This window comes from Anarhichas minor, unplaced genomic scaffold, assembly GCF_050575085.1.
Source record: "Anarhichas minor isolate MPS153535 unplaced genomic scaffold, ASM5057508v1 ptg000139l, whole genome shotgun sequence".
In the NCBI taxonomy this organism is placed as follows: domain Eukaryota; kingdom Metazoa; phylum Chordata; class Actinopteri; order Perciformes; family Anarhichadidae; genus Anarhichas; species Anarhichas minor.
Window position 1 is genome coordinate 192,890 of NW_027466585.1, and position 25,857 is coordinate 218,746.

Below are 25,857 nucleotides of genomic sequence, written 5' to 3' on the forward strand. Positions count from 1 at the left end.
TCCTGAAGATACGCCTTCTCCTCCAGCAACGGGCAGCCAACCATCGTCTCGAAGAGCGACCCAGACCTTGAGTTTGGACGCGCCACAGAGATGAGCGACAACGACATCGCTCGCGTCAACAACCTTTACAAATGCAGTGAGTTGAAAATGAACACGATACTGTAAAACAAGGTGAACACAACTACTGATCGGGTTTCTAAAGAGCAAAGTAGGGTCGAAATATTATAAATCAGATGTGAATTTAATTGTTTTGTTTTTTCCTCAATCTGAAGTTTAATGACGGCTTCCAGATACTTCACCCCTCAGACTGTCAGGGTTACAACCGGAGACCCAGATCTGATGGACTGAGTATAGAGTGCTGCAGGAACGAGTCCTAAAACAGGAAATGAGTCAGCATTTGTTCACTTCCTGTTGTTTATCATCAATGTTTGTCTGACACAGAGATTATTTCCTGCAATAATCCAAAATAAAAAATCTTATTTGACTTTTTGTCGAGAGAACTGCTGACTTTACTCAACCCTTATTGTAATTTCATTTAAAACATTTGCTCACCTCTTTATTGGTTTTTAAAATGAACAACCTTTATGATTTGGTTTTGGTTTCATCGAGTGGGCTCACAAAGAGCTGAAGATGTGATGATCGTTAATAATGACAAACAAATAAAAAATAATCAATTTACCAAAGAAACTGATAAAAACAGAAGTTCTGAATAAGTCAAAAGTTAGAATGTGATGGCTGACACGGAAAGTTGTTTTTCATATCTTAAAACAAAGAATGGCTTCTTCTGATTGCAGGAAATTAAGCACCGACATCACCAGCTATGAGTGGTGGAAGACACATTTCACCTTTTACTCTAGTAAAGGTTGCAACACACTAATGTAAAAATACTCCATTACAAGTAAAAGTCCTGTAATCATAATTAATTGAAGTAAAAATACAGTGTGCATAATGTGTCCTCGAAATCTGAAATAAGACATTTTAGAAAATGATTGTGTGTTTAGATGAGCAGCAGAGAATTCAATCTGTAACTACCTCAAAACTGTGAATGGAATGGTACAAATATACTTTGTCACAGATATTGGAAATTGAGTGCAAACACAAGCAGGAAGGATCCAATAGCAATCATTGAGTTCAAATCAATATTCTGAATGGCCTGGCAATAATAATTAATAATATTAAACAGATGTGATTTTGTATTTCCACCAAAAAGAGGCAGTGGCCCTCCATCGGTTTAACGGGACATACATGAGAGTTTTAGACCGAGACTCTTCACGGACTCGCAGAATAAATCTAATCGCAGGTTAAAGCCACGTTTCAGTAGCTGTTTGGCTTAAAACGGCACATTGATAGAAAGAACAGCTTTGGTCAAAATTAGGAGTTATTTACATTTATTTTTATGGGGAAACTAGGTTGTCCCCACTCTTAATGCCACTACTGTAGATGCACATATGCATGTATATGAAAATGTTCCTCTTTTCATGCTGTATAGTTTGACTTTTTTTATTGTTTAGTCGACTTGTTGCATTAGCAGAATGAATATTTATCAGGATCAGAATCAGAAATTTAGTTTATTTCCAATGTATGTTGCACATACAAGGAATGTGTAATGGCGGCTGGTGCATAACATTAAACAATCAACAAGAAATAGAAACATATTAAAATGTACAATAGAGTATGAAAGAATATAAAATAAAGTGCACAACAAACAGATAACAGTACTATAAACAAGTATGATGAAGTGTAATGTAAAGTGTCAAGTGTTTAAATGAAGAAATAAATAAATATATATATATATACAGACATACAGTAGATATCCTGATGCACACTCCATACCAGTTGGTGGCGGTTATGCACCAATCATTGTTTGCCAACCGCCAATGGAAGGTTCCATGCATGTCACCTTTTCACAGTAAACTGTCCATGAAATGCACAGTCTTGTGTAAGCACTACGAGGAGGCCTGTTTGGCAGTTTTACTGGTAAGCGAGCTTTATTTTTTATTTGTATTTATGTTAATTAATTATTCAAGCTAACGTCAGAAAGTGTAGCTAGCAAAAAGCTAACCCTAGCTATGATACAGCAGATAAGCCAATCTATAATGCTGAAGCTAAAATCGCTCCTTTAAGACATGAATATGCATATTGGTATGTGATTAACTTAAGGTAATAACTCTATTGTTATCTGCACATTATAGTGTCACGTCTGTGATTACGGTATTGTATGATTTTGCTAGCTGAGTGACGTGAGAGGAAAGTTAGCTTAACGTTAGCTAGCTAACATAAACAGCAGCATCATTTGACAATATTAACGGTTAATTGTTTTTTCCGCACGCGCTGGTAAAGGCTGCTGTTAACCGTTTCTTGTGTGATGTCATGTTTTTAAATTTTAGCAGTTGGTGATAATCACCATGTTTGCCGTTGGTGATAAACTGCCCTTCTAATCTGACACAACAAGCAGGTTAGCACAAAGCTAACTGTCTAATATCACCGGTGGTTAGGTAAGTTATTTATTTAAGTGCTAACAACTTCAGCTAAGATAAAAATGAAAAACAAATTAATTAATGCATTGGGCTGTGGCTGCAAGATGACTTGTCCAGTTAGCGTAGCTAGCTAGCTAACTGGACAGTTGGTACGATTACAATATGATTGGTCGGTTAGCAGCTAGCTAACCAGTAGAAACTAATATTTAAAAAGTAGAAACCAGTAGAAACTAATATTTAAAAAAATAGAAACCAGTAGAAATGAATATAAAAACCAGTAGAAATAATATTAAAAAAACAATAGAAACCAGTAGAAATTAATATAAAAAACAATAGAAACCAGTAGAAATTAATATAAAAACCAGTAGAAATAATATAAAAAAACAATAGAAATCAGTAGAAATTAATATAAAAAAAGAAATCAGTAGAAACTAATATTAAAAAAAAATAGAAACCAGTAGAAATTAATACAAAAAAATTGAAACCAGTAGAAGCTAATATAAAAATAGAAACCAGTAGAAATTGATATAAGAAACCAGTAGAAATGAATCTAAAAAACAATAGAATAAAACAATATTGTTTACCTAAACAACTGCAATGTCAAAGATAAAATAAAATAATCCTTTATTAGTCCCGCTGTGGGGACATTTACAGGATTACAGCAGCATAGTGGTGTGTGTGTGTGTGTGTGTGTGTGTGTGTGTGTGTGTGTGTGTGTGTATATATATATATATATATATATATATATATATATATATACACACACACACACACACACAGGAAAGTGCAAACAAGAGACATAGAATAAACCCCAAAATAAAATCAAGTATTATAAATAAGTAAGAAAACAGTAAAGAATATTAAATAAGTAAAAAATCCACAATAACTAAAATAGGTATTAATATAGTTATTATTAATACACATTTGACTACAGTGCTGTTTTTCTACTACTAAATAATAATGAGTAATATTCATAATTTGCATTAAATCCCGTAATTGATTCTGATGATTGGTCGGTTAGCAGCTAGCTAGCTAGCTATCAGAATCAGCTTTATTGAATTTGACTCCGGTTTTCACATTGCTCTCAACGTACATACATGGAATATACAAATAAACAAGAAAAATATAAAATCAAGGACATTAAAGACAACAAAGTAACTAAGCATAAACAAACAACTACTATGTACAATATAAATATACATCGAAGAATATATATGAACATAAAGAACAATGGACAATGGATTTGGGATATTGGTGTAGAATGGTGGTAATAGTGCAAATGGAGGTGCAGTATTTCTTCACTTGTTCGTGAGAGTATCATGAACAATCACAACTACAATATGATTGTAAACAACTGCAGTGTTGAGCCTGTAGCCTCACCAGTGTGTCTGCAGAAAGTTGCTCACCTTCACTGTAAACTGGAGCAAAGCATTTAGCTGGATTACAAAATGTCAACGATAAACATGGTATTTGTTTATACAACAGGTATGATGGAAGAAGGTTATCTCATTTATATAGCACATACAAGCAGAGAGACATCCGGTGTATATGTGGAAATAAAGCAAGATTACAATTGGAAACGAGTTTAAACACAATCAAACACGGGTTGAACACACTTGAAAGCCCGAGAATAACGGTGGATTTTAAGGTGCATCTTAAAAGCATCAATAGACTCCACCTTTCTCCACGAACAGTGCACAGCCAGTTGGCCACATTGGGCGGATCCGATGGGTCTGGTGCTGTAAGGGCTGAGAGACTCTGAAGAATATGTAAGGGTGAGAACATGTAGGGATTTGTGTAAGGATGCAAGGATAGGAGTGAAGTGGTCACGTTTCTTGGACTTTGTTAGCGGGCAGCAGCGCTTTGACCCACACGTTACTCATCTTTACACCTGGCGTACCTCAACTTAAACCCAGAGGCAGTAAGGTTACCTACAGAGAACCCTTTCTAGATTGCAACTGGTGTCAAAAAGAAGCATGCCTTTAGTTTCCAGTTATGGATTCTTTGAAGCAGAGTTTGGACTTCTCTGACCTGTTATGCACGGGTCAACATGTGTGTAGTGTTTACAATACAGACTGGAGCGAGGCTAGTCTGTAAATGTATGGCTAAACTTCACAAACGACTAAACATCATGAAATAGAATGTAATCAGTGTGCATATAAAATATTGGTACAAGTAATAATACAACTTTAAATCGCACGATAAAGCATTAAAAAAAACCTTTATTCAACCAGGCTAGTTTTCACTGAGAGCAGTGCTCTATTATCGGGCAGATTTAGATATTATTTTCTGTTTTGATATATATTAGGTCATATTTACATAGATTACCTCATCTGTGTTATTAGCACATAAGTCCATAATGTTTGTTTCTTCATCTTGATTCACGATATTATCCAGTGAAGAAGTGTTGAATGGATCAAGGTCTGTGCCAATTTTGCAAACTGGAAACTATTAATAACCTCAAACTGAAGATTATTGTGTTTTTCCCCAACATTTTAAATAGCGTTGAGAAAAGACAGCCTTTGCGAACACAAATTGCTGTTCACAAGCTTGATATTAACAATTTGTCTGATGTTTTCAGGACTGATGGCTCCAGAGTGACATGCCATGGCTCTGATGATCCCCCCGGTGAAGCTCAAATGGCTGGAGCACCTGAACAGCTCGTGGATCACGGAGGACAGCGAGTCGATCGCCACACGGGAGGGAGTGTCGGTGCTGTACTCGAAGCTGCTGGTCAACAAAGAGGCCGTGCTGCTGCCCCAGCAGGTGCTGTGTCTGAAAGGGCCCCAGCTCCCGGACTTTGAGCGTGAATCCCTCTCCAGCGATGAGCAGGAGCACTACCTGGACGCGCTACTCAGCAGCCAGTTGGCCTTGGCCAAGATGGTCTGCTCCGACTCTCCCTTCGCTGCAGCCCTGCGCAAACGTGTGCTGGTGCTCCAGCGCATCTTCTACGCACTTTCCAACAAGTACCACGACAAAGGAAAGGTCAAGCAGCAGCAGCACTCTCCAGAGAACAACTCGGGCTCGGCCGATCTGCACTCTGTCAGCGAGCGGCCGCGCTCCAGCACGGACGCCCTCATCGAGATGGGCGTCCGCACGGGCCTCAGCCTTCTTTTTGCTCTGCTGCGCCAGAGCTGGATGATGCCTCCTCCACCCAGCCCCAGCGGAGGTGCCGGAGGCAACATAAACTTGTGTAACGATGTCATTCACACGGCCATCGACGTGGTCAGCTCCCTGCCGCCCCTCTCTCTGGCCAACGAGAGCAAGATCCCGCCAATGGGCCTGGACTGCCTGGCCCAGGTCACCACTTTCCTGAAGGGGGTAACCATGCCAAACTCTGGGGCGGACATTTTAGGGCGGCGGCTTGCCTCCGAGCTGCTGCTGGGGCTGGCCTCCCAGAGGGGCTCCCTGCGCTACCTGCTGGAGTGGATCGAGATGGCCTTGGCTGCATCAGCCCTGGTCAGTGCTATGGAGGAGAATAAGGTGCTACAGAACCAAGAAGGGCTCATCGGATATGATTGTTTCATGAACATCCTCATGCAGATGAGGCGCTCTTTGGTAAGTAAACATCAACACTGCTGGCAGATTGGAAGTGTGGTTTAATAACTCAAACCAGAACTGTTATAACTTCTGCTTAAACAAGGACTCAGTAGCCTCGGCAGCTTTACTTTGCTCATCCAACCACGTCTTTCTTGTCTCTATGGAAAACACTATAAACTAACAATAATTCATCCATCTGTATGCTTTATAGTGCAGCTATTATGATCTTAAGGGGTGATAACTGAAAACACTACTGACATTCTGCACCAACCAAATACAAACATGCTGGTAAATAAACAATGATGATGTCATAGGCTTTCAAACGAGTTATTTACGTTTTTTTCAAAGTTTTCGGGGTTGTCTAAAATGTATCACATGGTTTTTGGATTCCTATCAGATTTAAAGGTGCATAGGTTGTTTAACGTTTCCTTTTGGTGGTCTGTGACAAAGGCCCCCTGTTGAGTGTGATGATTGTAATTGTTTTGAAGTCATTATGGTCTGAACATTTATATATTTAAATGCGTTTCTTCTGTCTCAGGGCTCCTCAGCAGATCGCAGCCAGTGGAGAGAACCCACACGGACCACTGATGGCTTGTGCTCATTGTATGAGGCAGCACTCTGTCTCTTAGAAGAAGTAAGACATTTTAGAAGTATTCTACGTATCATTATACTCTAAATAATACACCTCAACATGCTTATTTAAAGGAGTGGATAGCCTTCACTTCGATCCATACGAGTAACTCCTGTAAGTTACTAGTCAAAAATATGTTGGAAGGAAAAGGGAGGAGATGTCATTTTAAGAAACTCGTCAGACACAAATGATTATTCAAAGATGTCCGGAGCGGTTCTTAACTCGCGTCCTTTTCTTCCAGGTATGTCGAATGGCGTCGGACTACTCTCGCACCTGCGTCAGCCCAGACAGCATCCAGACCGGCGAGACGCCCGTGGTGTCTGAGACCTGTGAGGTCTACGTGTGGGGCAGTAACAGCAGCCACCAGCTGGTGGAGGGAACGCAGGAGAAGATCCTGCAGCCCAAGCTGGCCACGAGCTTCGCCGACGCACAGACCGTAAGAGAACAACAGTTCACAAGTCTTCTGTAGAGCTGTGTGTCTGCACATGTTTAGAGAGGAAGCATCTGAAGCTTTCTGACACTGTGGTGGCTAGATTTTAAATTTAGCACATTTTAAAGTTAAACGCACCAATCTGGTTCCCTTTAGAGCAGAATTAAGAAGAACTTTGTGCTCTTGTAAACAATTTCACTTCTGCAATTTACTTGTTGTAGCATGGGATGGAATGTAACTTTGTACACGTTTTGAGGTACTTGTACTTAAGTATTTCCATTTTATGTAACTTTATACTTCTACTCCACTACATCTCAGAGGGAAATATTATACTTTTAATTTCATAACATTTATTAGACAGTATTAGTCACTAGTTTGGCTATTTTGCAGATTCATGTTCTTAACACAAAATATAAATAACCTTATGAACTATGAACTATTATTAAGTAGTATATTATGAAGTATATAAAGTAGTTCAAATGAGCTTCACCAGCTGCAACATTAAAGTGATGAACACATTAATGCATCAATAATTATAATCCAATGATGCATATAGTATTTGAGTGCATATTGAGTGTACTTTTACTTCTGGTACTTAAAGTGTATTTTGATGCTAATACTTTTACTTCAGGAACATTTTTAATGCAGGACGTTTAGTATTTTTACACTGCGTGCCAGTAAACATTTCTACCATAAACACATTGGTGGTATAAATATTAACCGTGATGACGCGGCACAAAGTCACAAAGCATGACCGAGGTAATTAATGTAAAAATGACCTCGGTTCAAAATTAAATTAGCTATGTTTTGTCAAATGGGTTAAGTTTTAAGGGGGAAATATTGTTTTTCTTCAGAGCATGAATTTTACTGATCAGCATGATCACAAAAAGAGCATTTCATAAACACGTGTGACATCATGCATTAACAGCACTGGTTCTCCCTTCAGCGGAACTACAGCTGTGTATCAAAACAATGTGACATGCTGTGTTAGACGGATCGATGGTATGAGACAATTATCTTACCCACATAACCTTTGTTCATCTGTTTATAATGTCAGGGGCCTCTCTGCAAGATGAAGTTGCACAAAATCATTTTTCCTAATGTGCTGCTGAATTTGCAGGAAATTAAATCAAATAATCATCAGAAACTAGCTCAGCCTGGTCTCTTGAAAACTGCCTTTTTCAATTGCATTTCCCAGATGACCTACTTAATTTAAGATACGTAACAAACATTTGTTTTAAGCCAAAGCAAGATCTTTTACTAAAGTATTTTTTTTCAGTAGTTTTTGTTTTGTTTTGTGTCAGGTTGAAATTCACAACGTTAAAAATGTGTTTAAAACTGTAAATACGTTTCCCTCAAAAACATAATTGAGAAAGCAGTTCAGTTGTATGGGAACATCATTTCTTGGAGACCGGGTGTTGTATCCAGGCGGCAACCTCCAGGTCTATAAAGAGCCTTAAAGCTGCATTCTCTCTAGTGTCCACCAGGGGGCGACTCCTCTGGTTGTATAGAAGTCTATGAGAAAATGACTCTACTTCTCTCTTGATTTATTACCTCAGTAAACATTGTAAACATGAGTTTATGGTCTCAATCTCTAGTTTCAAGTCTTCTTCAATACAGCATGATGTTCATTTAGTACATTATGGTCCATTTAGAGTCAGACAGACCATAAAGCAGGGGATGCTTTAGGGCGGGGCTACACGGTGATTGACAGGTCTCTACCAGAGACGTATATGTTGCGTCTACGTCCAAATCATTCTTGCCAACAAGGTTAAATTAGTTTTAATATTTTAGTTAGTTAATGGAAATACTATTGTCAACAAAAGTGTTTGATCATAGCTTCTGTTGATGAAAACCAGTGTACTCCGTGTATTATTATAAAGCAGGGGCTGCTTTAGGGGCGGGGCTACACAGTGATTGACAGGTCTCTACCAGAGACGTATACGGCGTCTCTACGTCACTCCTCCTCAGTCCAGATATGGTCACTTCCTGTTCACTGGTTGCAAAATAACCCACTCAGATTTCGATGGCCAAAATTCTGAAAAACCGTAGTCCACCAACCAATGAGACAACTACGCCCTTCACAGCTGTAGTTTAGCGCCACAGGATTTTACCACAGCGCTGGTCACTCACTCACTCACTCACTCACTCTCTCTCTCTGCAGATTGAGGCGGGCCAGTACTGCACTTTTGTGATCTCGTCCGATGGCTCCGTCCGGGCCTGCGGTAAAGGCAGCTACGGCCGTCTGGGCCTCGGAGACTCCAGCAACCAGTGGACGCTCAAGAAGCTCACCTTTGAGCCCCACCGCGCCATCAAGAAGGTGTCGTCGTCCAAGGGCTCCGACGGCCACACGCTGGCCTTCACCACGGAGGGCGAGGTGTTCAGCTGGGGCGACGGTGACTACGGCAAACTGGGTCACGGGAACAGCTCAACACAGAAATACCCCAAACTGATCCAGGGGCCACTCCAGGGGAAGGTAGGGCTATTCTATTCACATGGTGCACATTATTTCATCTTTTAAATCCAGTAACCGATGATTAAGTCTGATGTGTGTCTGTTGTTCTGTGTCAGGTGGTGGTGTGTGTGTCTGCCGGCTACAGACACAGTGCTGCAGTCAGTGAGGATGGAGAGCTGTACACGTGGGGTGAAGGAGATTTTGGAAGATTAGGTAAGTTGCTGAACTCATTTAGGATCTCTTTTAATGTACGGCTGTTACTTTTAAGTAGTTCCCAGTACAACCGGGGGGATTGTCAACGCTCTTAGATTCTCTTCTTACTCTTCTCACTCATGGTTATAACTTTGTAACACTTTGTAACTTATTTTATTGTCTCGCTTTTTCTGCTTTGTCTGTCAAAGCACTTTGTAAACTCTGTTTCTGAAGTTGCTATATAAATAAAGTTATTATTATTATTAATAACCCCTCAAGCTAACTCTCGTTAACACGGTAAAACACCATGACGCACAACAATTTGTGACTCATAAATTTGTTTAACTAATAACTGGCCATTTACAAAGTTCCACTACTGCACGGCATTCTGGGTAACGCTGTAGCTGACAGCTAGTAGCATGTCTGTTGACAGATGGGAGCGGCTCCGTCGCTACCGCACAGAAAAGAGAGATGTGGTCCGTTTATAGATGCAAATATCTTAAAATATTTTATTTAGAAAAAGAAAGCTGTTGGTTTTCTAACTGATTTATTTATAAGTTATTTTATTTACTATTTTGCAGTTTGCACGATAATAATTGTTTACGTTCTGATTTCTTTATATTTGGAATGATTTTGTAATAATAATAATAATTATTATTATTATTATTATTATTAGTAATTAAAGCCTTCAGTATATACATGATGACATTAAATGTTTTAGTTTAGTTTAGTATTCTATGTACTCCTGACTGCAGAATGAGCCACCATGAACACATGAACCTGTAAAGGCCCAGTCATGACAGGAAGAAGTGCTGTGAACTAATACTCGAGAGAACAACCTCGTTCTGCTCTGTGTGCCGGATGCTCCGCGTGGACTTTTTTTAACCCTCCACTCAGACGAGCTAAATAAAACTCCACATTTGTAATTTCCGTGCGTAAGCAGTCTGACGTTTTCTTTCATTGTTTGGGGGGATGCAGGTCACGGTGACAGCAACAGCCGAAACATTCCTACCCTGGTTAAAGACATCAGTAACGTGGGAGAGGTGTCGTGTGGCAGCTCTCATACCATCGCTCTGTCCAAGGATGGACGCACCGTGTGGTCCTTCGGAGGAGGAGACAACGGTGAGGAAACCCTTCACCAAGACTTTGTTGTTAAACGTCATCAGTGATCTTGTAAATTGAATTTAAATTGGAGCCTTCACATAATTCTTGCAGTTTTGTCTTGTATTTCTTCAAATTGTACTACAGTGTGAGTACATGCTCTCATACAAGTGAAACCACGTGTTGTCCCGCAGGAAAACTCGGTCACGGTGATACCAATCGAGTCTACAAGCCAAAAGTAGTGGAAGCCCTGCAGGGAATGTTCATCAGGAAAGTGTGTGCAGGAAGCCAGTCGTCTCTCGCCTTAACCTCCACCGGACAGGTATGACAGCAGTCCTAAAGGGTTAACCAAGACGGGACAAAAGCCCGGTTTGTTGAGGAATAAATGAAGGCTCTTTGTCCCAAAGAGGGAATTTCATACTGCTGTTTATGCATTTCTGCTGACAGCCGGTTGGACGTTGACAGTGATGACTTGTTACGTAACGGAGCTCTTCTTTCTCAGGCTTTGTCTCAAAGATACAGTCTCACTGTTTTTACTCCTGGAGACCAAAATTAAATGATTTGCGATGTGAGCAGCGGAAGAACTCCTCTGCTGATGTTGATTGGTGCCACTTGTTCTTTAGGTGTACGCGTGGGGCTGCGGTGCTTGTCTGGGATGTGGTTCCTCTGAGGCCACAGCTCTCAGACCCAAACTGATCGAGGAGCTGGCTACCACCAGGGTGGTGGACATCTCTATCGGGGACAGTCACTGCCTGGCCCTGTCGCATGGTTTGTCTTTTGCTCTTCTCTTTCGGGAGCTTTTTGTCACAGTTTCTCTCTGTAGTCTTGATTTTCTCTGTAATATAAAAGTCCTGCAGCTCTATAGAAACAGAACAATCATGACTAGAAGTAGAGAGAACTAGAACATGTCTTTTGTGCAGAAGTTTCACGGATTTTTGTTGTCACATGATTGTTGGTCTCAGATGAATCAATCATGACTTCATAGTTTCACTGAGGAGCTCACAATTTAATGTTTTTTACAGAAAAAAGCAAAGCTTTATTTGTGGCGAGATTTTAAAGGAGACATGTAGAATAAAATGTTGTTGATGAAATTTCACAATTTTAAGCTTTGTTTCGGTTTCTTTTTCAGACGGAAGTGTTTGTCGCACATGATGTGTTCAAGGGCCGTCAGAAAGACGATAATGGTGTTTTTTTTTTTACAGCTGGCTGTGATAAACGGTGTAGTTTCTGCGATTGTTTAGAGGAAACATGCTTTTCAGTCCCGCTGGCGGGTTTTGGGGATTTAGAGGGTCGGTAACTCTGAGCAGCTGCTGCTGCATTAAAACACGTTAGCATGGTGTCGGGGATCAATGTGGCTGAACATGCTAAATCCACGGCCTCTTGTCAAGTCACAGTGTGATCATGATTTTATGTTTGTTAAACAAGTGACAGAGCTGTCGCAAGTAGCGTGATGTAATAGCAAAATACATAGACCCTGTTTGTTTAGGCTAATGCTTAACTGAAGCTAGACCGTATATTTCAGATCAGTGTAGTACAGATTCTATATCTAATCTTGTATTACTTCTCCAGACAATGAAGTGTACGCATGGGGCAACAACTCCATGGGCCAGTGTGGCCAGGGGAACTCCACGGAGCTGATCACCAAACCCAAGAAGGTGGTGGGTCTGGACGGAGTCGCTATTCAGCAGATCTCAGCCGGAACGTCCCACAGCCTGGCGTGGACCGCCCTGCCCAGAGACAGGTCAGCTCAACATCAGAGTAACTGCTGTAGCGACGGTAGCATTGAACATAAACATAGCCACACAGGGAGGGGAGGGGGGAGGGGGGTGGGGGGGGGGGGGGGGTTTGATAGGATTGCACAATAGAGGTCAAAGGTCAGTGACTGCACGTGAAATGGCAGCAGTTTCTTTTTCCTTCTGTGTGATGTTAATGTCATGTTGACTGTGTTACTGACGTAAAGTACAGAGTGTCTCAGTGAGTCTTAAGGAGGTTAGATCTTGATAAACATGCAGTTCTTTTAGATGAAAGTCACTCTGTCTCCTAATGTGTAAAAGTTATAAATATAATAAGAGATGATATAGTCAAAACATTATAAACACCATGTCAACGGTACATCAGTGTTATGAAAAAAAAATCTGATAATCTTTTAAAGTAAAGTGTTAAATGTTCGAGAAAAACCAAATTAACAAGAAAAAAATGTAATATTCTCTGAGATTGAGCTCTCAAATTAGTGAGAAAAAAAATCTGAATGTTTGACTTTGCAATGTTGGATTAAACTTCATCACACCACAGTGGAGTACCACACATGTACTGATCCAATGTTTATGATAATATTGTGATTCCTTTTGATAAATCTGATGAGGTCATTACCGGAGGAACAATACGCAGCGTCTGTGGTGTGATGATGTCGATTCAACCTTCAAAGTAAAGTGATGAGATTTCTTGACAAAAAAAAAACAGGAAACCACATTGCCAACTCTCACATGTGTCACATTTATTTTGATATGCAGTGTTCACAGGAAGTGCATTCTTTAGATAGATCGGTAGAAAACTAACATTCATTAGAAAACAGGAGTAAGGCAGAACTTTGTTGAAGTGGTTTTGAGGCACGGCATCGATTCTACACATAAAGTTCAGTTAACGTTTCATCACGACGAGCACGACTAACCCGACGTTATTCCTGCTGGTTTAAATCAGTGGAGAAATGCTTCAAGCTTCATCAGTTTAGTGGACAAAGTGTTTGAATGACAACAACAGCATGTCCCTCCAGAGCTTTGATGTTTGACATTCATTCCACTGGAGCACCTATGAAGCACTAGAGCTCTTCATATTCATATTAATATTAATATATGAATACTTACTCCCTGTGGCTCTGTAGGCAGGTGGTGGCTTGGCACAGGCCCTACTGTGTCGACCTGGAGGAAAGCACCTTCTCCCACTTGCGCTCCTTCCTCGAGCGCTACTGCGACGGCATCAACAGTGAAGTCCCTCCTCTTCCGTTCCCCTCATCCAGGTAAACACACACGGCCACCATCACTGCACTGACCGGTGTGGAGAAAACACAGAGAAATAACCGTGTATAATTAAGCACCTCCTCTCCAGGAAAGAGGGTTGTTATTATCAGATTCACGGTTAATTACTAACATCTCTATTTAAAATGACAAATCTGCTCTTTTGATTCACAGAGTATGATTGTAAAGGAAAACATATTGATAGAAGAATTACATGTTCACACAAAGGCTGTGATATGTGTAAATAATTAACAAATGATTTAACTATAGCACGTTTATTTTTTTTTTGTCTTTGAGCTTTTTGGGCGTTAACTTTAGTAACAATGGTCTGAAATGACATAAAGTTGCATCGTTAAGTAAAAAAACTAAGGACACCTTAATTACCCTCCAGTAGCATGAGAAGCTTGATATTGGGCTCTATGTGGTACCAGAGACGTCGGATGATTGTTTGTGACAAGTTCAAAATATATATATATATATTAGTTTACTGGATTGTTTTAAGTCTCTCGTCTCTTTTTTATCTTGTTTTTAACTTTTTTGTTTTTTTAAGTCTGTGATTTTTACGTGTGAAACTTTCACACCGTCATCTTGGCAATAAGATTCAATAGTCGTGGCTAAAATTAAATACATTTAAAAAAATGTATTTGCAGGGAGCATCATAACTTCCTCAAGCTGTGCCTTCGGCTTTTGTCCAATCATCTGGCTCTGGCTGGGGGCGTGGCCACCAGTATCTTAGGTCGGCAGGCCAGACCCCTGACGAAACTGCTCTTCAGACTGATGGACTCCTCAGTGCCTGACGAGATTCAGGAGGTAAGAAGATGCAGGGGGGGGGGGGATTATCAGCATAGTAAAGACCAAGATAGATAGTAGAAATAATAAAACAGAGACACTTTGTGAACAAACACAACATATTTAGGATGAAGTTCTCACTTAAAGAAACACGGAGCTGCAGCAGCATCTCTGTCACCTTTTCCATGCCTGTAATTAAAGCTGTTTTATTCTATTTTATCTGAATCGTCACTCCTCAGCTGTTCTCTTGTGTATGTAATCATTGAGATTAGCTCAGTGGACATTAAAGAGACAGTAGTGATGTTTAGAAGTGTGTTTGTATGAGGTTCTTCTCCAGAGTCACAGTTCTACTACAGTAGTTTATAGAAACACACAAATCAATGTTCTGCTGAGGACGTATTCCAGACTCCTAACAGAATCTATTGCAGTTTAAGTGAACGCTATATTTAGAATGTCTTCCCCTCTTTACCTTGCTGTCAAATTGCTGACACAAATGAACCAACAGATAGAGGCAGTGATAGACCAGCCACTCCTGTGATCTGTGAGGTAGAACGACTGGAGTCTGGTGTCTTTAAAGAGAGCGTAGAACGGCTTCACTTCTCTGTTCCCTTGTTTATTTTGTGTGACTTTGGTGAATCCGAACCAGCCAAAGTCACAGAATAACACAAACTGATCTTAATTTATTTAAGTGTCTACACATACACTGATGATGGAAAAGTACTTCATGCAACCCTACTTCAAAACATCCAAACAGTACTTTCTTAACATGTCAACAAACTCTGGATCTGTTGCCCCACCTGAAGCTTTGTGTTGTGTGTGTGTTGTGTGTGTCTCCATCAGGCGGTGATCGAGACTCTGTCGGTGGGGGCGACCATGCTGCTGCCTCCGCTGAGAGAGAGGATGGAGCTCCTTCACTCCTTGCTGCCTCAGGGCCCTGACAAATGGGAGAGTCTCTCCAAAGGACAGGTACGCTATGCTTCCTGATACACACACCTGTCAGGATCCATGACTCTGGATGCATGTGTAGAGTTTTATTTTCTGAATTCCAGTGGAGACGTATATGCTTAAAACTGAGCACTTTTTTTATACATTAATCTCATTGTTAGACATTAAAAGCCGGTCACAGCCGCTGGTTTACATTAATGTACTTGAGGTTTGTGTAGATTAACAAATGGTTGGTTGATGGCTCACGTTGTGGTGTTGGTGGAGTAAAAGGCTGGTTTGGTTCCTCTAAGTGGTCAGCCGGTTAGCTTAGCGTGTTTCTGGCTAAGTTTAGCGGCTGTAGCCTGACGTTGATGTAGAGATATAAAAGTGATATCGATCGTATCAGTTAACTCTTGGCAAGAAAGCAAATTTAGTGTCTTTTACAAAATATCAAACCGTTCCTTTAAAAGTACAAATTTGCTGTTAATTTATGGAACATTTCTGCACATGCAAAAAATGTGCAGTTACCTCAATAATTAAAAACCTAGTGTTTCATGAAATATGACTAAAACAGAAGAGCTGTGATAACCGCCGCCGAGGCTAGCTTGTTGACTGCACATTGGACTATTTCCCCTCAGTATGAACCTCCATGTTTACCAGTTTAACACCGAGTGCTGTTTGTCGGCTTGTTTTTTCTGTCTAGGTCAGCAGTCTCATTTTAAACGTGTGTGTTTTTGTGCCACAGAGGATGCAGCTCGACATAATCCTGACCAGCCTCCAGGACCACACCCACGTGGCCTCGCTCCTGGGCTACAGCTCTCCGGCCGATGGGCCCGAGGGGCTCTGCTCTGGCCCGGGCTTCGCGGCCGCCCCGGACCCGACGTACAGCGACACGGCGGGACACCCTGACACCCACCTGGCCGAGATCCTCATGAAGACGCTGCTCAGGAACCTGGGCTTCTATACCGTGAGTAGATGTTTGCTGCAGCTCTTATCGGAGAGTTCGCTCTTATTGATTTCAGTGTGTGTGCCGCTCGATAACAAACCATTATCTGAGAGATCATTAACGATCTGTTTGGAATAGACCAAGGCAGACGTTACTCAGGAAGGAAGCGCTGTTGTTTCACCCTCTCCAAGTCTTCACAAGCTTTTCACACACTGTTGCTGGTATTTTGGCCCATTCCTCCATGCAGATCTCCTCTAGAGCAGTGATGTTTTGGGGCTGTCGCTGGGCAACACGGACTTTCAACTCCCTCCACAGATTTTCTATGGGTTGAGATCTGGAGACTGGCTAGGCCACTCCAGGACCTTGAAATGCTTCTTACGAAGCCACTCCTTCGATGCCCGGGCGGTGTGTTTGGGATCATTGTCATGCTGAAAGACCCAGCCACGTTTCATCTTCAATGCCCTTGCTGATGGAAGGAGGTTTCCACTCAAAATCTCACGATACATGGCCCCATTCATTCTTTCCTTTACACGGATCAGTCGTCCTGGTCCCCTTGCAGAAAAACAGCCCCAAAGCATGATGTTTCCACCCCCATGCTTCACAGTAGGTATAATGTTCTTTGGATGCAACTCTGCATTCTTTCTCCTCCAAACACGACGAGTTGAGTTTTTACCAAAAAGTTCTATTTTGGTTTCATCTGACCATATGACATTCTCCCAATCCTCTTCTGGATCATCCAAATGCTCTCTAGCAAACTTCAGACGGGCCTGGACATGTACTGGCTTAAGCAGGGGGACACGTGTGGCACTGCAGGATTTGAGTCCCTGGCAGCGTAGTGTGTTACTGATGGTAGCCTTTGTTACTTTGGTCCCAGCTCTCTGCAGGTCATTCACTAGGTCCCCCCGTGTGGTTCTGGGATTTTTGTTCACCGTTCTTGTGATCATTTTGACCCCACGGGGTGAGATCTTGCGTGGAGCCCCAGATCGAGGGAGACTATCAGTGGTCTTGTATGTCTTCCATTTTCTAATAATTGCTCCCACAGTTGATTTCTTCACACCAAGCTGCTTACCTATTGCAGATTCAGTCTTCCCAGCCTGGTGCAGGTCTACAATTTTGTTTCTGGTGTCCTTTGACAGCTCTTTGGTCTTGGCCATAGTGGAGTTTGGAGTGTGACTGTTTGAGGTTGTGGACAGGTGTCTTTTATACTGATAACGAGTTCAAACAGGTGCCATTAATACAGGTAACGAGTGGAGGACAGAGGAGCCTCTTAAAGAAGAAGTTACAGGTCTGTGAGAGCCAGAAATCTTGCTTGTTTGTAGGTGACCAAATACTTATTTTACCGAGGAATTTACCAATTAATTCATTAAAAATCCTACAATGTGATTTCCTGGATTCTTTCCCCCCATTCTGTCTCTCATAGTTGAAGTGTACCTATGATGAAAATGATCTCTCATCTTTTTAAGTGGGAGAACTTGCACAATTGGTGGCTGACTAAATACTTTTTTCTTTGCATGCATATACTGCCAGGAATCTTGTGGAATAAAGTTTTACATTATTTATCTGAATCTGCAAAATAAATTAAGTTTTCAAAGAAATGTAGTGGCGTAAAAAGTATAAAGCAGAATAATATGAATGTGAATACTTTAGTGTAAGTATAAGTACCTCAGGTCAAAAGGTGGTTTGCCGAACATTTTCTGCTTTGAAAACACGTCTTTCGTGTTCAATGTTCAATTCATTCTTTTATTCTTCAAGTAATGTGTCGTATTTGATCAGAATACTGAAAGCAGCAGAACTGAGTACACGTTGTCTGTTTATTTATCACAAGTAAACTGCGTTGCGATATATATTCAACGTTCTCACGTTCCCCTGGTTCTTAATGTAAAATGCCGACCAGATTATCTGCCCAGAGAATCGTTTGTTTACATTCATCCTGATGCAAAATAAAAAAAGGTTTTTCTTGTGTAGCAAATGAACTCTCGTCGTGCAGCCCTGTGTTGCATAATGACAATAAACTATACCCTGACCGTGAGTCCTTGAATGTATCCCTCACATCGTACTTGTGTTGTTGTTGTGCAGGATCAGGCGTTCGGTGAGCTGGAGAAGAACAGCAATAAGCTGCAGCAGGGCACGTCCTCCTCCGACAGCAGCCAGCCGGCTCACCTCCACCAGCTCCTGTGCTCCCTGCAGAAGCAGCTGTTGGCGTACTGCCACATCAACTCAGTCACCGAGGTACGGACACTCGGCTCGTCTTGTTCAAAAACGCCGACTCTCTCTTCCACGGATAGCGGCTTTATTATGTGGAAAATCACGGAGTTATTCAAACCTCTTGGTCCGGTGCCAATCGGATCATGTGTTTTAGGTTTTTTTTCTTAACACTGGTGAGATTATAGCTTCACCATTGAAAGGCAGAAGCCCTCTGATGTCCAAGCTGATGAAGTTATTTACTCTTTAATGCACATCTAATCTCAGAACTCACATGGTCTTCTTCATGAAGCGTAAAAACTAGTGCTGGGCAAGTTAACGCGTTAATTTCGCGTTAACGCATTCATTAATTAACGCCAACAATTATTTTATCGCGCGTTAACGCATTTTTTAAATTTATTATATATATATTTTTTTTCTTTTTTTTAAATTGAAAGACAAGAGACAATATATATACATAACAACAAGAGGATGACAAGAACAGTGGGATAAAAGCCAGCAAACATCCTATAGTCAGTAATGTTAGTGCACCTATATGCTGAAATTCACGGTAAACGCATTTAAACAGCACAGATCGGGAACGAGCGAAGGACTTTGAAAGTTAGCGGAAAGATTAACGTGAGACAACATCCGGTTTCTTCAGACGCACATCCGGTTTTCAGAATAAGATGCTAACAAAGTATGAATTATATTCACATTAAGTATAAAACATGCTACCTGCATCTCGTGAACCAAAGGTTATTGACCTTTTGTTCATATAGCAGTACTTTTAAAATAAAAGTGCGCAATACACTACTTTTGAATTCATTATTGAACTTTTCCATAACAATGCGATTCATCGCAAAAAATCCATGCGATTAAATGTTTTAATCGTTGCCCAGCACTAGTAAAAACACATTATTTTCAGAACTGATGCATGAAAGTAACTCTCTGTATGCTCTGTGATAATGTGACGATGTTCAGCAGCCTTCAAGCCAGATATTTGAATTTAGATTAAATGAATTAAGCGTCTTGAGACATTACGGTCCTCGTGCTTTCTCTCTGCAGAACTGCAGCAGTGTGGCTTTACTCCACAAGCATCTGCAGCTCCTGCTGCCTCACGCCACCGACATCTTCTCCCGCTCTGCTGCTCTGATCAAAGAGAGTTCCTGGAACGGCAGCATACGAGAGAAGCTGCAAGGTGAAGAGGATCGGTTCATCTCTTGTGGCTGAATCTCTCTCTCTCTCTCTCTCTCTCTCTCTGTCTCTCTGTCTCTGTCTCTCTCTCTGTCTCTCTCTGTGTGTGTGTGTGTGTGTCCTCCGCTTGTCCACTTCTGCCTCTTCGTCACAAAACACTTTCATTATTTCTCTTCTTCTCACGCTACTCACTTAAAGACTGTGCAGGTTAAACTGCATAAAACATGTAAATCATTTAGGTTATATGTTTTGATATGAAACATGATCATTTATTCAAAGTAAACAGAAAAGATCTTTGGAATAAAACGTTTTATTACTTTTCAATATCGTGCACAATTGTCTATTTGAGCTTCTGTTAGGTGCTGGTGTCAGTATTACTTCTCATTCACTGAATACTTATTACTCTATTGTTTATATATATTTATAGTCTTCCTCTATTGTTTTCTTCTTGTTCTTCTGTTGTAATCTTTGATCAATAATTTCCTTTGGGATTAATAGATTTCTATCACATCTTTTATTTCTACCGACCCTTTTCTCACCCTTTTAACCAATATTTCTTTGTTTTTTTTTCATTATTTCTTTGTTTTTTTTCATAATTTCCTGTGTTTTTCAACCTCCGTGTCTCCATCTCCAGATGTGATCTACGTGTCGGCGGCAGGCAGCATGCTGTGCCAGATCATCAACTCGTTGCTGCTGCTGCCGGTGTCGGTGGCGAGGCCTCTGCTGAGCCACCTGCTGGACCTGCTGCCTCCTCTGGACCGCCTCAACAGGCTGCTGCCTGCTGCCTCCCCTCTGGAGGACCAGGAGCTGCAGTGGCCCCTGCATGGTGAGCAAGAAGCTAAAGAAACCCTGACCCTGCTTTGTAATCTATATCGTCTTTATATAATGAGTTTTATCATCTGGCAAAGACATGTCTAAGGAATTCAAAGCATGTACTCTATCATCACACGAACAAAGTTCCCCTTGTGGGATGAATAAAGTAACTATCTCTCTATTATCTAATAGCATTCACACCGTATCAACATTGATTAGCTGTTTGGTAATATGAAAAAAAAAAAACAATGAAGCAAACATTCCTGTGAAGTTAAAAAGTGTGTTTCGCCCCTAAAAATGTAAATAAACTAACGTTACTCAGAGTAATAGGTTATTATTTCATGACTAAAAATGTTTTCTATTTTAACAGTGTTGTGTATTATATACACTGGGTCACCAGGTCTGTTTTAGCTGTTCTATCACTAGAGATCAAAAACTAATTTACTGCACATTAATGTGATTCTCTTTGAATGAAAAGTAGGTTGAATATATTTAGTTTGGATTTGGTCGGTCTTTGTTCCGTACGGAATCCCTTTGGGTTATAATGTGGTGACAGATTTAAGGATAACATGGATGCGTGTCAGCCTCGAACCCTCGTCTTGATTGTGACAAAACTTTTAACAGTATTGTGCTTTTCCCTCAAAGCTGGGTGGCAGTTTATTTTGCACTGGCTCTATACAAAGATTTAGCATCTCACTATTTAGCATTTACTCATTTTGTCCTCTAGACGTTTTGAGGCTTGTGAGCCACAAATGTAATATATAACTCTTGTTTTTCTAGTTTTCGATATAATTCACGGCTGTAAGTCTGCACAAATCAAAGGCTGTGTAGAGCTCCCAAGACCTTATTTTCCCTGAAAGTGTAAACTTTCATTCATACTGTCCTACACCACCACACAACCTTCACTGTCCAGGTACGTCTGACTTTGCTGAGCCGGCCTCGGGGATGTCGCTGCCACAGCCGGCGCTCTCCTGGGTGTGGCTCGTGGACCTGGAGAGGACGGTCGCCCTCCTCGTGGGCCGTTGCCTCGGTGGGATGCTGCAGGGGGCTGCTACCTCGCTGGAGGAGCAGGATACCGCCTACTGGCTCAAAACTCCCCTCTTCAGCAACGGCTTGGAAATGGACATCCCACAGCTCGGTAGGGAGGGGCGGGTATGGTGCTGTGACGGCCGGGTTTAACATGTTCATCGCTGGCAGTAACCTTTCAGCTGTTGAGGGCAGTTTGTGTTTCTTCTTTTTGCCCTTGTATACTTGAGACGATGAATGTTTGTCCACTTGTGTCTTTCAGACTCGTGCATCAGCTCATTGCTGGAGGCAGCACTGTCCGATGATGAAGAGCAGAAGCCCTTTGACTCCACACTGCGTCCCGGCTTGAGTGTCTTGGTGGATTTGGCGCTGTGTTCCTCTAAAGAACCTGCCAACAGCCTCTGGATCAACATGCAGGACTATGGCATGAGCAAAGGTCCCCTTTTTGACTCAGCATGTAATGAATTATATTGTCTCTGTGCCAGAGGTGTCAGTCTTGACAGTGAACTGTACTGTGTGTTCTGTTACAGACTGGGACAATGCGTCTCTCAGTAACGAGTCCCTGTTGGACACTGTGTCCACGTTTGTGTTGGCAGCCTTATTGAAGCACACAGGGCTGCTGGGCCAAGCCTGTGGAGAGGGCAGGTACCGTAACATCCTATTTATGATGTGTTAAAGGTCTGCACATTGTCCCACAGTGCCAGAATAGATTAAAAATCACATGTCACAAGTATATTTTTGTTTTCCCCGTCAGGTACCAACCATCTAAGAACCTGGCGGAGGTCTATCGCAGTGTCTACAAGGTGCGGAACCGCCTGCTGGCCTGTAAGAACATGGACTTCGTCCAGACCAGATCCTCTTCACGTGAGAGGAGGGTGAGTTTGCATTTAAAGTCTCACAAACTGCTTTTTATAATTAGAAGATTAAACAAGTCTTCTCATACAAATAGTTCTGATAGATACCACTCTATCGCGGACTCCTCTTATAGAATTAGTAGTGTAACGGGCCGTAGTTGATCCGTACGGATAATGTGAACAAATCCGTGTTTAGATCAGCAGGAGGAGAGCTAGTTACGTTAGCAGCACAGCTAACGGCTAACGCAGGGAGGTTCCATTCAATTACGTTATGATGCGTTCAGGCTTTGGAGTTTTCCACAGTTTACAATGCTTCAGAGCGGTTGGAATGATTTTTCGCGACAGTGGTGGAATAGTTAGTGTGGAGCCTTGTAGACTAGTTGCTATAACAAAACAACCACAAAAACATTCTGTATCATTTTCAAATCCACTCATGGATGTTATTTTGTAACATTTCTGTCAGATTTCAGACAATCAGGACTCCCTCGACATGGACCCTCAGGAGAACTCGTTCACGCGCACCATCGACGAGGAGGCGGAGCTAGAGGAGAGAGCCGACCGTGAGAGAGAGGAGGGGCATCAGGAACAGGACGACGAAGAGGATGACCGGGAACACGAAGTAATGACGGCTGGAAGTGAGTACACCTGCATGGAGTTGTACTTTTTATGTGTGCTAGTATTTCATTTAAAACATGTATCTCTCAGTTCATTCAAGGCTCTTTCTTTTATCCCGCCTGCTCGCATTCATTCACATCTCTGCTTTGTGACGGTCGTTATTCAACTGGTGAAAATGCTGAACAATCAGTTTCTGCTGAATTTGCTTGGCAGTGTATCGTGTTGGGCGAAATTCAAGTCTTCCAATCAGGTGTTGTCATGTAGGTGCAGAAGTTTCAGGGGTTTGGATATTTATTTAATGATGTACGTGCAGTTAAATTCTAAATTCAATGCTAATCTCAATTTATTTTGTTATGACAAAGCATCCCAGTGATGTAAACAATACTGTTCTCTTGTGTTGTCACAAAACCAAATGAATGCCTTGATTGATACCTGCTGAAAATGATTTATTATTTTACCAACGTGTGTTCATACCTTTCAGGACTGGAGAAACTGTAAATTTAGATGAGCTGTAAGTTCATAAGTCTCCATCTTCACATGTCACACTGCTGCTCATGACCGTTTAAAGTGGCAATTAGAAGATTTTCATTGAGACAAATGTCTGTTAAGTCACCATCACTGAGTCATATGGCCCATTAATGAAAGTGTTGCAATATTTATATATTTGCAGTGATAAAAACTGGGTGTTTGTGGTGACATTCCCGGAAAAATCTGCTGTATTACAGTTTTTCTTCATTATATACACACACAAAATGGAACTACGCACAAAATTTGGAAGAATTGCCTGTTAGTTTGGAACTGAAATCTGAAGGATTGACACTTAAATTCCTTGCAAAAATAAGTTATAACAGTGCTGTGACCTCTGAGTGAATGTAAGTGAGTGATGCAGTGTGTATGTCTGGGGCTTTTATTGTGAAAGGTGAGAACGGAAAGAGCCGCCGCTGCCGTTCAAAAGAGTTTTCCGTCTTGGTTCAGAGGACGCAGCCTCCGCGATGTTATTGGATTATGAGTAGAGAGAACGAGAACATGTCTTTAGTGCAGAATAACACAGTTAGAAGGACATCAATCATAAAAAAGTCAAAAACAAGTAGACTGTCTTAGCATCCACAAGTGTTACCAATGTTAGAATAAACGGAGGCTCCACTTCCTATATAAATTGAACTATTTACATTTTTGAGGCCTCTCCTGTCCTGCACAGAATTTAATGTTTTTTAGAGCAAACGGTTTATTTGGGTTGAGATTTTAAATAGTCATAAGAATACAATGTTTTTGATTAAATATCAAAAATGTAAGCTTCGTTTTGACTGCTTTTCTGACGGAAGCGTTCGTCTCACATGATGTGTTCAAGGACCGTCGAAAAGGTGAACATCTGACGATAATATTGTGTTTTTACAGCTTCTGGCTTTGATAAACGGTGTTGTTTTGGCGAGTGTTTAAAGAAAACATGCTTTTCATCCCGGCAGTGGTTTTTGGTGGAAATACAGTAGATGTCTGTAAGGTGATGTCTGATTGTAAGATCCTTGTTGTTGTAATTTAGGTCCAAGGTGTGCTCGGAGGTTTTGTGATGCGTTTCGTTTGTATGAGCTTTGGTTCTGATCTTTGCAGCGCGTCACCATTGAGTGTATTGTGCGGCTGCTGCTTGTCCTCTAACCCAGCATCTTGTGTGTGTGTGTGTGTGTGTGTGTGTTTTATTTGTGTATGTGCATCTGGCACCACACAGAAATCTTTCAATGTTTCCTCTCAGCGCGGGAGGTGGCTCGCAGTCGGGACAGAGAGCGGGCCAGCAGCAGCACAGGACTGGGCTCTGGCTCGGCCTCCAGGACCGGAGGAGGAGGAGGAGGAGGAGGAGAGGAGGACACTGTCCTGTCTCAGGGTCTCCCAGAAGGCCAGGACCTGTACACGGCCGCCTGTAACTCTGTGATCCACCGCTGTGCCCTGCTGCTGCTGGGGGTGAGCCCTGTGCTGGGGGAGCTGACCAAGCAGAACCAGGAGGAGGAGGACCAGACCCAGTCCGCCACGGGAACACAGGAGTGTCTGAGCTTCATGACCAGGTCTGAGCACCTAGATTCATTATGAAGGGGGGAGGGGCTGACACATCAGAACTCAAATAGTTGGTTCCCTCTTCAGTGGTGATTTTGTGCTGTTAGAATATCCCTCTACTGTAGAATGAGGCTAATGTAACCGCACAGTATTAAAGGATAGTTCCACATGTTAAAAACAAGCTTATTAGAATTAATTTAACAACGGTGTAATGTTTGTGCGAGACTTTTTAACATTTAAATATTACCGACACTTGAGGCTTTATAAAAGGATTAAAATTACGTCTTTCCAACTGTTTGATGTGCAGTTTAAAATCACACAAGTGAAAAACTAAGACATGAAATAGTTCAGAAGCGAAGACATAGGAATCACTATATAGGGCTGTAGCTAATAGTTTAAAGCTTCATTCATAACGTTGACATTTAGATTATAAATCAACATTTAAATGCTGCGCACTTCTTTTTTTGCACGTCTATTGATTCTGTTTGAACCTACAGTAGTATTTGTACACAGTTGCATATACAGATCAGGCTCCACTGATATTGGTAGTATTAGTATTAGTATAATGTTAGTATTCTAATATTTGTAGAAAAGTCAAAAAGTCAACATTTATTGAAAAAAATATAGAAATTGAC

General features: G+C 41.4%; 1 protein-coding gene across 1 annotated transcript in view; it reads left to right on the forward strand.

Moving 5' to 3' along the window:
• Nucleotides 1-1,878: 1,878 nt before the first annotated feature.
• Nucleotides 1,879-25,857, forward strand: part of LOC142943548 (putative E3 ubiquitin-protein ligase HERC1) — a 70,324-nt gene continuing 46,345 nt past the window's right edge. Inside the window, exons 1-23 of the mRNA XM_076085112.1 lie at nucleotides 1,879-1,977; nucleotides 5,059-6,035; nucleotides 6,556-6,651; nucleotides 6,890-7,084; nucleotides 9,243-9,554; nucleotides 9,650-9,746; nucleotides 10,704-10,847; nucleotides 11,021-11,148; nucleotides 11,450-11,594; nucleotides 12,396-12,567; nucleotides 13,705-13,839; nucleotides 14,488-14,647; nucleotides 15,467-15,592; nucleotides 16,296-16,517; nucleotides 18,573-18,725; nucleotides 19,746-19,878; nucleotides 20,509-20,700; nucleotides 21,601-21,825; nucleotides 21,976-22,149; nucleotides 22,244-22,358; nucleotides 22,468-22,588; nucleotides 23,031-23,202; nucleotides 24,903-25,233. Coding sequence (XP_075941227.1) covers nucleotides 5,085-6,035; nucleotides 6,556-6,651; nucleotides 6,890-7,084; nucleotides 9,243-9,554; nucleotides 9,650-9,746; nucleotides 10,704-10,847; nucleotides 11,021-11,148; nucleotides 11,450-11,594; nucleotides 12,396-12,567; nucleotides 13,705-13,839; nucleotides 14,488-14,647; nucleotides 15,467-15,592; nucleotides 16,296-16,517; nucleotides 18,573-18,725; nucleotides 19,746-19,878; nucleotides 20,509-20,700; nucleotides 21,601-21,825; nucleotides 21,976-22,149; nucleotides 22,244-22,358; nucleotides 22,468-22,588; nucleotides 23,031-23,202; nucleotides 24,903-25,233 — 4,499 coding nt within the window. The 5' untranslated portion in view covers nucleotides 1,879-1,977; nucleotides 5,059-5,084. The remainder of the gene's footprint in view (nucleotides 1,978-5,058; nucleotides 6,036-6,555; nucleotides 6,652-6,889; nucleotides 7,085-9,242; nucleotides 9,555-9,649; nucleotides 9,747-10,703; nucleotides 10,848-11,020; nucleotides 11,149-11,449; nucleotides 11,595-12,395; nucleotides 12,568-13,704; nucleotides 13,840-14,487; nucleotides 14,648-15,466; nucleotides 15,593-16,295; nucleotides 16,518-18,572; nucleotides 18,726-19,745; nucleotides 19,879-20,508; nucleotides 20,701-21,600; nucleotides 21,826-21,975; nucleotides 22,150-22,243; nucleotides 22,359-22,467; nucleotides 22,589-23,030; nucleotides 23,203-24,902; nucleotides 25,234-25,857) is intronic.